Genomic DNA, 13082 nt, shown 5'->3' with positions numbered 1-13082 from the left:
AGTATATGCTAAAAACTGTTAGCTGTCATGGTCATCACCAATATATCTGATAAGGTTATAATTATGAAGCAAGATGCTATATGAGTACCTAGTCAACAGGTGTCCAATAAATACCACATTTAATTAAACCTAAGATGTAGCATTATTTAAAGTACTTCCAAGAAACAAAAAATGGTATTGATATCATAAAGACAGAGGGAAGATCAATGAAACAGGTAATTGAGGGGAAGGAAGGAGGGAGGGGAAACAGGAGAAAACGCCTAATGAATTTGACAAAACTACACTACATGCATGTATAAATACACCACAGTGAAAAGCATTTATACCACAGCTCTAAAGCACCATAAATGAATGCAAGGTAGACCAGAGAGCAGAGGAAGGGGAATGGGGGAGGGCAGAGGGGAGGGAGAAGGCACTGGGGACTGAAATGGAGTAAATAAAATTCCTGCAGGTGTGATTATGTCAAAATAAAGCCAACTATCATATACAACCTAATGCACTAATAAGAGAAAGGAAAAAAGAAGCATGTGAGGATTTTTTTTTTAAAGTTTGTGAGGATTAGATTAAAAAAGAAAAGAAACTGACAATTATAGATAGCATAGCAGATGTCAATTTTAGAGGTGATGTGAAAACTTTTGCACTAAAAATAACAAAAGCAATAAAATGCTGCCCCCCCCCACCAGGATTGAACAACTGGTAAGGAGTCTACACCCCGCCCCAGAATTATCTTTTGCTATTCTCGTTTCTCTTACCAAGAGCCTAAGTTCTCTTACTTAACTACAAGAGGTTAATTTTAAATTCTCTGTATCACTTTTATACTCGTATCAGATTCTTGTTTCCTCATTTTAACATGAATTCAACTGCTCAGCATCCTAGGTAAATGAATATGAAAATAAAACCTTCTTCCTAGTTATAAAAGGCCTTCATCCTAATATTCAGGTTCAGTGTCATTTAGAAATGGTGTACCATTTAAAAATCTGACCAGGTACTTTGTGTGAACAAGAAACTAAAAAGACTGGGAAGAAATTCACAAACTTTAGATAAGAAATGGCAGGATTTCCTGGGGACAACTTCATGAAAAGTCCAAGGTGGTAGAAAGGGCAAACAGAATGAAAACAGAACTTTCCTGTAAGATGATTACTGGGTCATCTCACCAAATGCTCAAGGACACTTGCTCAGTCTCACTTAGCAAATCCACTGTTATTAACACAGTTGGTCTATTATTTGAAGAAACAAAACTAAAGACACACCATAATTTCAAGAAAAAACAATAGCAAAACAGAAGTCTGGGGTCATTCTGTTTATTTCACTTAGGAGACTCCATGAATATTAACCGGGCTGCTTGAAAGTCATTTCAATTAGGAATCTCTTTAGTCCTTCATCAATTATTTTGAGTATTCTAGTCTCAAATATATCCCTTTCTTCTACAAACTTCTGGAAGAGATGAACACCTCCACCAACACCAAAATAATGTGCCTTGCTGGCCAGAAGCACCCGCCCATTTTCACCCAGCAGTCTGTGGAACGCCTGGTGCAAAGCACTATAATAGTCCGGGTTGTAAATGGTTTCTGAGGTGAGAATGAGGTCATATTTTACAAAGAGTTTTTCACTGCTTAGCACAAGCTTACAAAACTCAGACCACTCCCCAGAAAAGAAACGGCACTTGCACACCTCCTGGGCTACTCTTGACTTCCTGCATCTTTTTGTATCTGGTTCATTTACATCATTTTCTTCCTCTTCCAAAGTGGAGTTAGCCACTACATTAGGTAGGGTCACTTCATCAATCACCAGATTGTTATAATCTTGAAAATGAATTTCTCTGGCCCCTCCCTTGAGTGCAGTTATACCCAGCAACCCTGATCCACAGCCAAGATCCAACACTTTTTTCCCAGCGAATTTCATGTTGGCCTTTGTGAAATAAGCCAGGAGGTCAAAGGTACATTCCCAGATTTTTAAGCCTCCTTCATAAACACCTGTAATCAGATCAGAGTGTGAAGAAAAATTTTCTGAAACTATGTTTTCTCCAGGGAAGTTCTCTTTCAACAAGGTGGTTTTCACGACTGATATGTTCACAGGCTGGAGACCTGGCAACATTTCGATGACTTTATTTTCTAGCACTTTCTTCAAATCTCTAGGCACAGCATGCTCTTTGGCAAGTCTCAAGCAAGGCCGATCATCATGTGGCCCAGAGCCCTCTGAGCTCCCAGCTGCACTAGGTGGATCTGCATCTGGAGGGGGAGCTGCATTCCCCACTGACTTGGGCTTCCCCAGGTGCTCCTCTGAACATTTTTTGTTCTCAGGTTCTCCCTTTTGACTTACTGACCCTGATGATGCTTTTGAGGAATTCAGAGTCAAAGCTCCATCCCCAGCAGGCGCTAATTCATTTTCCAGATGGTCTTCTATAGTGAAATTAAATTGAAAGGTCATCCTCTTATTAAATGCACACCAGCCTGGAGTTCAAAGGAAGATTCTTCGATTTCTGGACAGAATTTGATGACACACAGAAACCTGCCTCAATTATCCAGTTAGTTCTGTTGGGGTCAATTCCTCTTTAGCTGCTTACACACCATTACAAACACATTTCCAAAGACTTTTTAGAGGTCTTTGCTCCTCTTTGAATTTAGCCCTAGAGAAAAATAAATAAATAAAATTATTAAAGCAAAATGTCACATTTCACTAAAGTGAAATATTAAACACACTACCCCATAATCAGCTGCCTTTTCTGAAAAAGCTGTAGGGGGAGAAAGGAGATTTGAGAATGTAAAGGTAAAATTTCTAAGCTGATTCTAAGCTGCAAGAGTCTGAGTTAAAGTGTAAAAGAGTGGGCATTGTAAAGCTTCTAAATTGAAAGGCTTGGGCTAAAAATAATAATAATAGGCCAGGTATTGTTAAAATTCCTCTGCTACCCCGGAACCTGTAATCTCTGTAGCTGTTAGAACAATACCTGAACTGCCCAGTAAAATATTTCCATTGATTCCCTGGTTGTTTATTAGCTAAGGGCTCCAAATAGCTCAGACCCCACTTAGGAGCACCAATCACCCCTGTCCAATCTGTTCCCGCCAATGTATGCACTAATCATGGCTCAGGGTTGTTGTTCAATTTTCCCGCGCCTAAAGATGATTTGTTCTGATGTATGCAAAGCCCCCCACCCTCTCCAAAAAGTGTACTTAAGCTCTGCTTGACCTCTGCTCTGGGCTCTGGGCTGCTCTCCCTTCCTGAGTGAGCCTTGAGCCCCAGCATGCTGGTTCAATAAAACTTCCCCCCCTGCAATTGCATGAGGCTGGTCTCTTGTGTGGTCTCTCCCTCCGACGCTCCGTCGGACCCTTACAAGAAAAGATAAACACACACACACACCTTAAAGATCAGAAGCTGGGGAAGAAAATAAACTATAAAAACAAGAGAGGAGCAACAGTAACAGCCACTGCCACCGAACAAAGTCCAGGATTTTCAGACAGGACAGCTTAGGAACTTGTCTTTCAGTGATCCTGACTGTAACCAAACCTATTCACTCCCTAAACTTTCAGAATTACCTCATTTTGTTACTGCCTCAAAAAACAAGGGTGCTGAGGAGGAGGATCACAAGTTCAAAGCCAGCCTCAGCAACTTGGTGATACCCTGTTTCAAAATAAAAAATAAAAAATATAACTCAGTGGTTAAGCACCCCTGGGTACTAAAACCAAAACAAGAGGGCTGGGACTGTGGCTCAGAGGTAGAGTGCTTGTGTGAGGTACTGGGTTCGATTCTCAGCACCACATAAAAATAAATAAATAGATAAAATCAAGGTACTGTGTCCATCTGAAACTAAAACAAACAAAAATCCTTAAAAACAAAAACAAGAGCTCAAGATTGTAGTCCGGAAGGTGAACATCCCTTTAAAAACATGCAGGTGGGGTTCTCACCAGGCACATTTTTCCAGACCAGGAGCCTGAGCACGTGAGTGACAGAGGGACATGCAGGTGAAAACGCACGGGCTCACATGGGTGACCCAGGTGAGCACACGGGGGGCACGGGGGGCACGCAGGGGGGCACACCGGTGACAGGGGACGCGTCCGCCCTGCCGCGCCGCGGGTCTGGGGCCACCTCCCGCGAGGTCCAGCCAACCTGAGCCCACCCGTGCACCCAAAGAGCCCCGCGGGGCCAAGAGTACGAACCTGGGACTCCCGGCCTCACCTCCCGGAAGCACCGAGCTGCGAGTAAAGCCACGACGCAGCCGCGGGGACGCTGGCCGCCGGCGGGACCGGGGGTCGCGGGGCGGAGAGAGCCGCGGTGCCCGCCTCGCCCGGCCTCGAGCGCGCACCAGTGAGTGGAGTCCTCCGGGGCCTAGAGGGGCCGGCTTCCTCGGGCGCGCGGCCGCGCCTCTCGGTGGTGCCCGCTTTGGCGCCGCCTCGCAAGGGCTGCCGGGAGGCCGGGGCTTCCGGCGCGGCGGCGGGAGCGGTGGAAGCGGCGCGGGCATCATGTCTCAGGAGCGCGCGGCTCCGCTGGAGGAGCTGCGCGACTGGCCCGAGGCGCAGTGCCGCCGCGAGCTGCCGTCGGTCCTGCCTCGGCTGCTCATATCCTCGCGGAGGACCGTGCTGTGGCGCGGGCCGGGTCCGCCCTGGCTCCCAGGCCCGCGCGGAGTGGGCGGGGCCGCTGGCCGCCGCTCTTGGCGGTGCAGCGGGGGTGAGTGAGTCGGGGTCCGGGGACGCAGTGAGGCTACGAGGCCACGGCTTTGAGAGACGGTCAGTGGATGGACAGGCCTCTCCCCTGCCCTGTCGGCCTCGCTGGGTAGGGCTGCCTCCGCTGTTGGCCTCTGTCAGCGTTGAGTGCCGAGGGCCGCTGCTGCCTGTGCAGATGAGGCTTGGTTGTGAGTGTGACAATGTGACAGTGTAGCCCTAGCCCCACGAGTTCCAAGGAACGAGTAAGAAATGACCATCATTGGAACATTGTACACATGAGGTTTTTTTTTTTTTAACAGCTAAAGCCCAATATAAATATTAATATCACAAACAAGTCATTCGGGGAGGCATGAGCAAGATCCCAGAAGGTACCAGTGCCTTTCCTCAGTCACTGTGCAGAGACGCGATTGCCGTCCCGGAGCTCCAACCGGGGGGCTGCCAGCCTCCCCCTCGGAGAACACCCGTGTTCAGGACTGAGTGGCAGGCCTGGCGTCAGGTTTGCGGGAAACAAAGATGAGCAGCCAGGCTCCTTGGCGTCCCCTCCAGGTTCTAGGGGCAATTCAGTAAATTGAAAGTGAATATTCCTACCTTACTTTGCGTCTCAAACTTTACACAAAAAACTCAAACCTGTTCTTCCTGCAGTTTTCTTATCCAAGTAAATGATTCTATAAACTAAAACCTTGAATCCTCTCTATTTTCATACTTAATCAGCAAATTATTCTTTCTGACAAACTATATCTTGAATCAACCTACTTACCAGTATCCCTATTGCTACCACTCTGACTCCAAACTCTACCTCTTGGACTATTATTAATAGTTTCCTTGTTTCTACTTATATCCTCCTAAAATCCATTCTTCAAAAAAAGAATCTGCCCCCCCCCCATCCCCAGCAGAGGCTTCTTAATGAATTAGGGAAAAAATCCAAACTTACCTTAAATTCCCATGATCTGAGTCTTGCTCTTTTCTCACACTGGCTAACTACAGTATGTCAACAAATACATCAGGCTCACCTGCTTCAGAAACTTGAGCCCTCCTAGTCTTCTCCAGCCTTTTGGGCATTTCTTTATTCAAGTCTTGGTTCAAATGTTACTTCTTTAAAGGGGCTTTTTTGGAGCCCTCAGTTTAAGGTAATCCCCCAAACCCAGTCTTTTTAAGTTTTATCACATTGCCCTGTACAGTTTTTTGGGGGGAGAGGGAGCATACCCGGGATTGAACTAAGGGGCACTCAACTACTGAGCCACATCCCCAGAAGGGATCTCACTGAGTTGTGTAGCATCTTCTTGTTGCTGAGGCTGGCTTTGAACTCACAATCCTCCTGAGCTGCTGGGCTTACAGGCATATGCCACTGCCCAGCTGCCCTGTTCAGTTTTTTAGAGAGGAGCATCATTAATAGAAATTGTTTAATTTGCTTCTCCCTGCCCTGTTTTTCCTCACTACACTGTAAAGTAGGGGCAGGACTTGGTTTGCTTACTGCTTTTTCCTCAGTATTGAGAACTGCCTGGCTTGTGATAAGTGTTAAGTAAAGTGCTGAAAATAGTGCAAGGGTCAAAAGGATTGGAAGTCTCGGACACTATTTTTTTAGTAGGAGGTAGTATTTTCACTGTTGACGACAAACGAAAGAAAAGTGTAACAAATCCATATTCCTGTCACCCCAACATAATCGTTTTCGTATTTTGCATTGTACATATTATTGTCCAGCCCTCACCTGCATGTTTACATAATCATAATTTAGGATGAATTGTGGAATAATAAAAACCTGACATTTTCCTTAAGGCAAATTCTACCCAACTGAAGCCAAATAGGTTTGTGACTGTACCTGTACTTCATTTTGTTTGCTGTAAAAATGCAAAGATTTCAGAAGAGAATCAATTCTTGTATTAGGTGATGGGGTTATGGACATCCTTGTTACTTGTTGGCATATTCTTTAATGATCTTTAGGTTTTTACAGTAAAACATTTCTAGAACCAATGTAGTTTATGGTGTGGTTATATTAACTTTGGTATTGAACATAGGTAATGAATGTATTTGTAAAATATTTGTAAGCCCCTGCTATGTGCAGAAGGGTTTCAGACTGGTAATGTTGGTAAGACAAGTATGCAAGCAAGAAAGTAGAAATGCTGAGGAGACAGAAATGTCTTTACTAGAAACCAGAACTGCGTGTATCATATAGTAACAATATTTTTTTATCTTAAAAGCATTTCATGACTACACATGGAGTGAAAAGTTTATCCCTGAATAGTTTTGAAAATATTTCCTTTAAGTATTCTCACATTACTTTTGTTTACTGAATAAACATTAAGTTTTTTAAAGTAAAAGTAGGCCAGGAATCGGTCTCTAGTTTCAGTCTCTCATGAATTCTTGCTAAATTCCAAGAAGGGTCCTCTTTGAACTTATTCTCAGTAACGAATGTCCTATTACTGTGATACTGTATCTTCCTTAATTATTTTACTCTATGTATCAACATTCTGAGAATTGGATTGAACATGTTGGTAAGTAAAATTATTTTGATTGTATGATTTACTTTGATGTCATTAGGTCTGAATTCCACATATATTAATAGATGTGTCCTTACAATTTTGTGTTCCCTTCAGCTTTAATCGTTTTCTGTACAGCCACTGTGACCTTCCATTACCTAAAATGAACAAATTCCTTCAAATTACAATGCTTAGAGTTTTAAATTCCATTTTGGATAAGTGCCAAAAGATCCGTTGCTATGCACATGTGTACATTGTCAGTTTTCAGTGTTGTCATTAGACTTACGTGAAACATAAGTCTACTTAGTAACCTTCAGCATCTAACAGGATTGATGTTGTTTAGAATGTACTTTCTGAGTTATAAAAAGCCGATTGATTGTCTGGGTGATGACAAATTTGTCATTTGGGGAAAGTTGACTTTCTCCTTTTCATCTCTTTATCATTCTTCCTTGATAAGATTTATTCTCTTAGAGGAGTTAGAGAGTTAAGACTATATGTAGATTGCTCAGTTTACTCAGATTTTGAATTAGCTTATTTGTGTTTTACTGAATTGTGGAATTTTATAATTTTGGATCTGTATTTTTTGTTGTGTCTAATTTTTTAAGTAGCAAATTTATTTTTTGTCTTCAATGTAAAAGATATACATATTCATTGTAGAACATTGTAATATGCAGAAAATCAGAAAAGATAATAAAACATCCACTAATCTGCAATAGTTAAGATTCTGATGAAAGCTGTCACTTTTTCCTGTATGTTCTTGTCAGTCTATCTCATTCTTTGGACATTTATGTATATATTAAAATTGAGATTATATTTATTATTTTGGAAGTTTCTTGTTTAAAGTATTGTGAACTTTTTTAATGTTATAAAATATTTTAATGACAGATCTTATATAGGTTGTCATTGACTTCTTTTTTGCTATTATAGATACCTTTTGCTATTAAATGCTTAATAGTTTCTCCATATAGAATATGTCATTGTGACACTGTACAGAGCTTTGATTGGCAATACTTACATATTCTCACACTTGGTAAGAAGTAATGACTAATAACTGACATGATTTAGTGTTTTTACAAGGTATGTTGCTATTTTGCTTTATAGAAATCCTGAAAATTATGGTAGAAATGTTTTTACCTCATATGAACCACCTGACATTGGAACAGACATTCTTTTCTCAAGTGTTACCAAAGGTATAGTACTGTTATATTAATCTGCATGTCATAAAGCTTGTTAAAATCTAGCCTCAGACCAGCTATGGTAGCATGTACCTGTAATTCCAGTGAGTCAAGAAGCCTGAAGCAGGAGGATTGCAAGTTCAAAGCCAGCCTCAGCTACTTGGTGAGATATTTTCTCAAAATAAAAAGGACTGGGGATGTGGCTCAGTGGTTAAGTGCCCCTGGGATCAATCCCCAGTACGAAAAAATAAATAAATAAATAAAAATAAAATCTAGTCTCAGTTTGGACAAACATACTTGAAGTACAAATAAGTAATAAAAATCTCATGTGAAAATGTGATGACATTGGTGTAAACTTGAGGTGATTAAAACTATTTTCAGATCCTTTACTGATTGATAGATCTTTTGCTAATTGAATTCAAATTATTGTGGTTAACTTTAAAAACTCTTGTGTTTTAAAGCTATTAATGAAAATTTGGAATGGGTGATGGAAATTTGCTAAATCTCTTTATCATCTTTGTAGTATTTATTGATAATTGTTAAATGTCAGTGTTTGGCAAAATGGAAACCAAAGTTTATTAAAGAAGTCTTGGGGGGGGAACTGAAATTTAAAAAAAAAAAAAAACTAAAATCAAGTAATTATGAAAAAACATTAAGCTCACAGACTATATTACTACTTTGTAGCTGTAGATGTTCTCTGAAAAAATGTAGCCATACTTTTTTTCTCAAAGTGGAAGGTGCTTTGGTGCTGATTGTAACCCATTTATTTATGATTGCTTGGCCTTTATTGGAGTGGATTTTTAAGTTTGTCTTTTAAGCAGACAATCAGCAGAATTCCTTTTACTCATAGTAATACTCATGGATTATTTTCTGTCTAAAAAGCTTTTAGAATTTGTTACTGACCGCCAAAAATGTTCCTGCTGTTATATAGGTGAAAACAGGAATCTGAGTTCACTGACCTGCAGGAAACGATGTCCTCTGTAGCTTTATTGCCTTGTTGACTGAGTTGTTCTTACAGGGTTTAGGCTGTTTAAAGAGTTTAGAAAAATCTGATTATTAAGATATTGGGGTAGTTAAGCTAGTTACGAGGTTACATATGCTACCTCTCATGTAGGAAGGGGATCTTGAATTGGTCAAAGGGCAGAGTGTTCAAATATTAGTGAATGATGTCTGGGTGATGCAGTATAAATCCATTCCCACACCAGAGTGTGTCCTTGTAAGGTGCCAAGTGGAGGGTGTTTCAAGGCAGTCGTTTTCTAAGTGTATGGAATAGTGCTTCTGTTTCTTGCATGCCCCAAATAAACCTCAAGTGACTTTTTGTTGTTTGTAGACTCAAACGACAGAAACAGTAATTATTTTTTGTGGGGGGGCTTTTTTTAGGGATTATGTTGTAGAATTACTTTTTAAGATGGACACAATATCTTTATTTATTTTATTTCTTTTTATGTGTGTGCTGAGGATCAAACCCAGTGCCTCACATACATGAGGCAAGCACTCTACCACTGAGCAATAACCCCAGCCCCTATAGAATTACTTTTTACATGTATTTTTTATTTAATTAGGTGCTTTTTATTAAGCTGGACCATACATATCCTGTTGATGTTGCTAATGCAAAATTAAATCATGGTGTTTTTTTTTTTTTCTTTAAAGATATGTCTTTCTTTTCCTAGAGAATTTTGTTTCTTCTATTCATTTATAACCTAATTTGTTTTTACAGACTATAAAGTTATTTGATGACATGATGTGTGAATTAACCAGTCAAGCCAGAGGACTGTCAAGCCAAAATTTAGAAATCCAGAACACTTTAAGGAATATTTTACAGGTAAGTCAAATGTATCAGAAAGAGAGAGAGAGGGAGTTTAGGGGGAGTGAAAATGTTTATGCTTATATTGATTAGCCATATAGTCTTTGTTTAATGGCCTAATGCTGGATTTAAGTTTATGAACTTAAAGATAGGAATACTGAATTCTCGATTTTTTATACAGCTTATGTTGAGTAAATATTTGCATTCTTACAAGGAGACATATCGAGATACCTGAAGTTTTGAGGCAAGTGTGGAATACTTGCCGTGTATTTTGAAGTGTGGGTTAGGTTTCTAAGTGACTGGCCAGTTGTTCCAGTGTTATTGTTCTGGGGTAGATTGAAGTTCTGTGTGAAGAGGAACAGAGTATGTTTTATCTGTTCACTGTTTTATCCCTAACAATCAGCATACTGTCTGATACCTTTTTATTGCACACAAAAATATACACTTAGGATAAATCTTCTTTTCTTATTTCCAGACAATGGTGCAGGTCTTAGGAGCTCTTACAGGATGTGTTCAGCATGTCTGTGCCACACAGGAATCCATCATCCTAGAAAGTATACAGAGTCTCCCCTCTTCAGTCCTTCATGTAATCAAAAGTACTTTTGTACATTGTAAGGTGAGTAATGGTCTGTGTATACTTTAAGTAGCCTAGAATCAATGGGCAAAGAGGCTGAGTAAAACAGTGTTTATATATAAGGTTTTGCATTTTAGCCAAGGTTATTAGGATAGACTTTTCCTTAGAAAAAAGAGTATGTGTGCAAGTGCTTCAAAGTAAATGGATAAAAGGAAGACATAAAAAATGGTCTTTTGAGAGTTCATTGTTGGTGTTCATTTTATGTATTTTTTTTCCTCTATAAAGAAAGAAATGATCAGGAGTTATACTGAGTGACAGGGATTCTGAAATTGCCTGATATATAGCATTTGTGGGTCAGTGATCAATCGCTTTAATGAACTTCCTATTAGAAAGGGAGTTGACCCTTATTTGGTCCATTTCTACATTCCAGGGGCAGCTTTAAGGCACAAAAGCTGGCCAAGAATTTGTAAAGCACAGGCAGTTTTTATATTGCTGTTTATTGGGTAAATGAAAATTGCTAGCTCATTGATACTTCTCTTTGTTGGTCACTTGCTAAAATGTCGTGCACTTGACCTAATGTTGTCTTCAAATGTTATTAGTTCTAGAGTTGCCGTATCATGAAAATCACAAATCATCTTACACATTGTTACAGCTGTCTAAGCACATGTAAAATGGGTGATCACTGAAATATTTGTTTTATGGATGTATGATAAGTTAAAAGCATTGCATTACATTTCTGACATCTGATAGTATATGTTAAAGTAAATTGGATCTTAAGCTTTTTATGATTTGATTTTTCTCTCATTTTTTTTTTTAATTTTTGGGATCAGAATAGTGAAGCTGTATATTCTGGGTGTTTACACCTTGTTTCAGACCTTCTCCAGGCTCTTTTCAAGGAGGCCTATTCTCTTCAGAAGCAGTTGATGGAATTGCTGGACATGGTTTGCATGGACCCTTCAGTAGATGAGAATGATGGTATTTTGAACATGGTAATAGGTAAGTGATGAAAAGTTACTCTATAGTGGCTGATGTGAAATAACAGTAATGCATGTGTCAGTTAAAATATTAGACCCAACATTGTTTCTAGTGATTTCAGGATCTTTTACTCATTATACATAAAAAATAATTGAATTCTTGCTGGATAAAGTTTTAATCATACAAATTTTGAAATTTGCAAAATGTATTTTTACATTCCTTCCCAGTAGATATAAAAGTACATGTACCAAGTAATACCTGTTTCATATGTGATGCACTCCATGCTATTTAATTTTTAAATAACTGCTGATTGTAACATTCTTAAGTGATTTCATCCCTCATTAATGGATTATGACCCAGAGTTTGAAAAACAATAGTCTTATATATAGGATAAAGATTATTTTCAAAACTTGTGTAAAAAAGATTATTTTCATAACTTGTTTTGTGTAGGGTACTAAGTTCTTTTGCTCTGTAACAAACCACCCCAAAAATCTGTTGGCTTAAAATAGCCACTGTTTGAATCATTCACAAGTCTGTGAGTCTGCAGTACAGGCAGGGATCAGCTGAGATAACCTTTTCTGCCCCAGGTAGCGTAACTGGCTCATTGATATATTTGTAGTCGGTAATTTCATGCACATCTGGCTATTGGCAGAGGCAGAAGCACTGAGAAAGTCCTGTGTGGCACTTCATTCTAGGGACTAACACAGGTTCAGTCACCTTAGGATGGACTTGGGCGATTCCTGGTGTGCAATTACTTTGCAAATTTCTACTTGTCTCAGATTTATTATTGTCTCCTTTGCTAAATCAAGTCAAGGGACAATGTTTAGTGTTACTGTGGAAGAGTATGGATATTGTAAGCTGTGGTGGCCAGTTTTATAAAATTATCTGCCATAGGCAGATAAAAACCTTACACGAATACCATGTATATTAGCTTTAATCCTTCCTTGTTAGATTTTCTTTTCTTAGTTTGTCAATTTGGATTAGAATCGTATCTATAGAATATTTCAATTATAATAGGGCACAGCTTTTCTACTGGATGTTTTTGGTCTTAAGTCATAGGTTAAGTTGAAACTTAAAAAATTAATTTTCCATAGTTTGTAAAAATTAAGTCAAAAGTGTGGCACTTATTTTGAATGATTATTCTGACACAGTTACTTTGAAACTGCATTACCTATTTTAATTCAATCAAATATTGAAATGTTTAGTTGATACTTTTAAATGTAGGAGAAACACCCTAAATGACATTTTAATATCCTAAGGGCTCTGTTATCTTTCTTTGTAGTTATTCATACACTATTGGATATCTGCTCTATTATTTCCAGTATGGATCAAGCATTCCATGCCAATACTTGGAAGTTTATAATTAAGTAAGTTTGTTAGTTTTTATAAATATTTCATTTATCTCAAATCCTAATTATTCATGGT

General features: G+C 39.3%; 2 protein-coding genes across 9 annotated transcripts in view; one reads left to right on the top strand and one right to left on the bottom strand.

The window, feature by feature from the left end:
- Positions 1 to 13082, top strand: part of Firrm (FIGNL1 interacting regulator of recombination and mitosis) — a 363157-nt gene that overhangs the window by 324233 nt on the left and 25842 nt on the right. For 2 of the 6 annotated variants that reach the window (XM_026405225.2, XM_026405224.2), the window contains exons 1-7: positions 4442 to 4550; positions 7105 to 7144; positions 8231 to 8319; positions 10022 to 10126; positions 10584 to 10724; positions 11513 to 11678; positions 12940 to 13024. In XM_026405225.2, the coding sequence (XP_026261010.2) occupies positions 4455 to 4550; positions 7105 to 7144; positions 8231 to 8319; positions 10022 to 10126; positions 10584 to 10724; positions 11513 to 11678; positions 12940 to 13024 (722 nt within the window). In that variant the 5' untranslated portion in view covers positions 4442 to 4454. Of the gene's footprint in view, positions 1 to 4441; positions 4551 to 4646; positions 4660 to 7104; positions 7145 to 8230; positions 8320 to 10021; positions 10127 to 10583; positions 10725 to 11512; positions 11679 to 12939; positions 13025 to 13082 lie in introns of those variants that run through there. The other 4 variants (XR_013344298.1, XM_026405226.2, XM_077802625.1 and 1 more) reach the window with 4 other exon arrangements.
- Positions 1286 to 4346, bottom strand: Mettl18 (methyltransferase 18, RPL3 N3(tau)-histidine). Of its 3 annotated transcripts, none has more exons than XM_026405240.2 (2): positions 4152 to 4336; positions 1286 to 2626 (listed from the first exon to the last, which is right to left on the bottom strand). In XM_026405240.2, exon 2 carries the CDS (start codon positions 2425 to 2427, stop codon positions 1330 to 1332), a length of 1098 nt encoding a protein of 365 aa, XP_026261025.1. In that variant the 5' UTR covers positions 2428 to 2626; positions 4152 to 4336; the 3' UTR covers positions 1286 to 1329. The 3 variants fall into 3 exon arrangements, 2 of the variants coding, with proteins under 2 accessions (XP_026261025.1, XP_026261026.1); XM_026405241.2 differs by lacking the exon at positions 4152 to 4336 and adding an exon at positions 3184 to 3284; XR_013344301.1 differs by lacking the exon at positions 1286 to 2626 and adding an exon at positions 3530 to 3615 and having other exon boundaries at positions 4152 to 4346.

This window comes from Urocitellus parryii, chromosome 9, assembly GCF_045843805.1.
Source record: "Urocitellus parryii isolate mUroPar1 chromosome 9, mUroPar1.hap1, whole genome shotgun sequence".
In the NCBI taxonomy this organism is placed as follows: domain Eukaryota; kingdom Metazoa; phylum Chordata; class Mammalia; order Rodentia; family Sciuridae; genus Urocitellus; species Urocitellus parryii.
The sequence above is the reverse complement of the archived record's forward strand: the minus strand, read 5'-3'. Positions and strand labels throughout refer to the sequence as shown.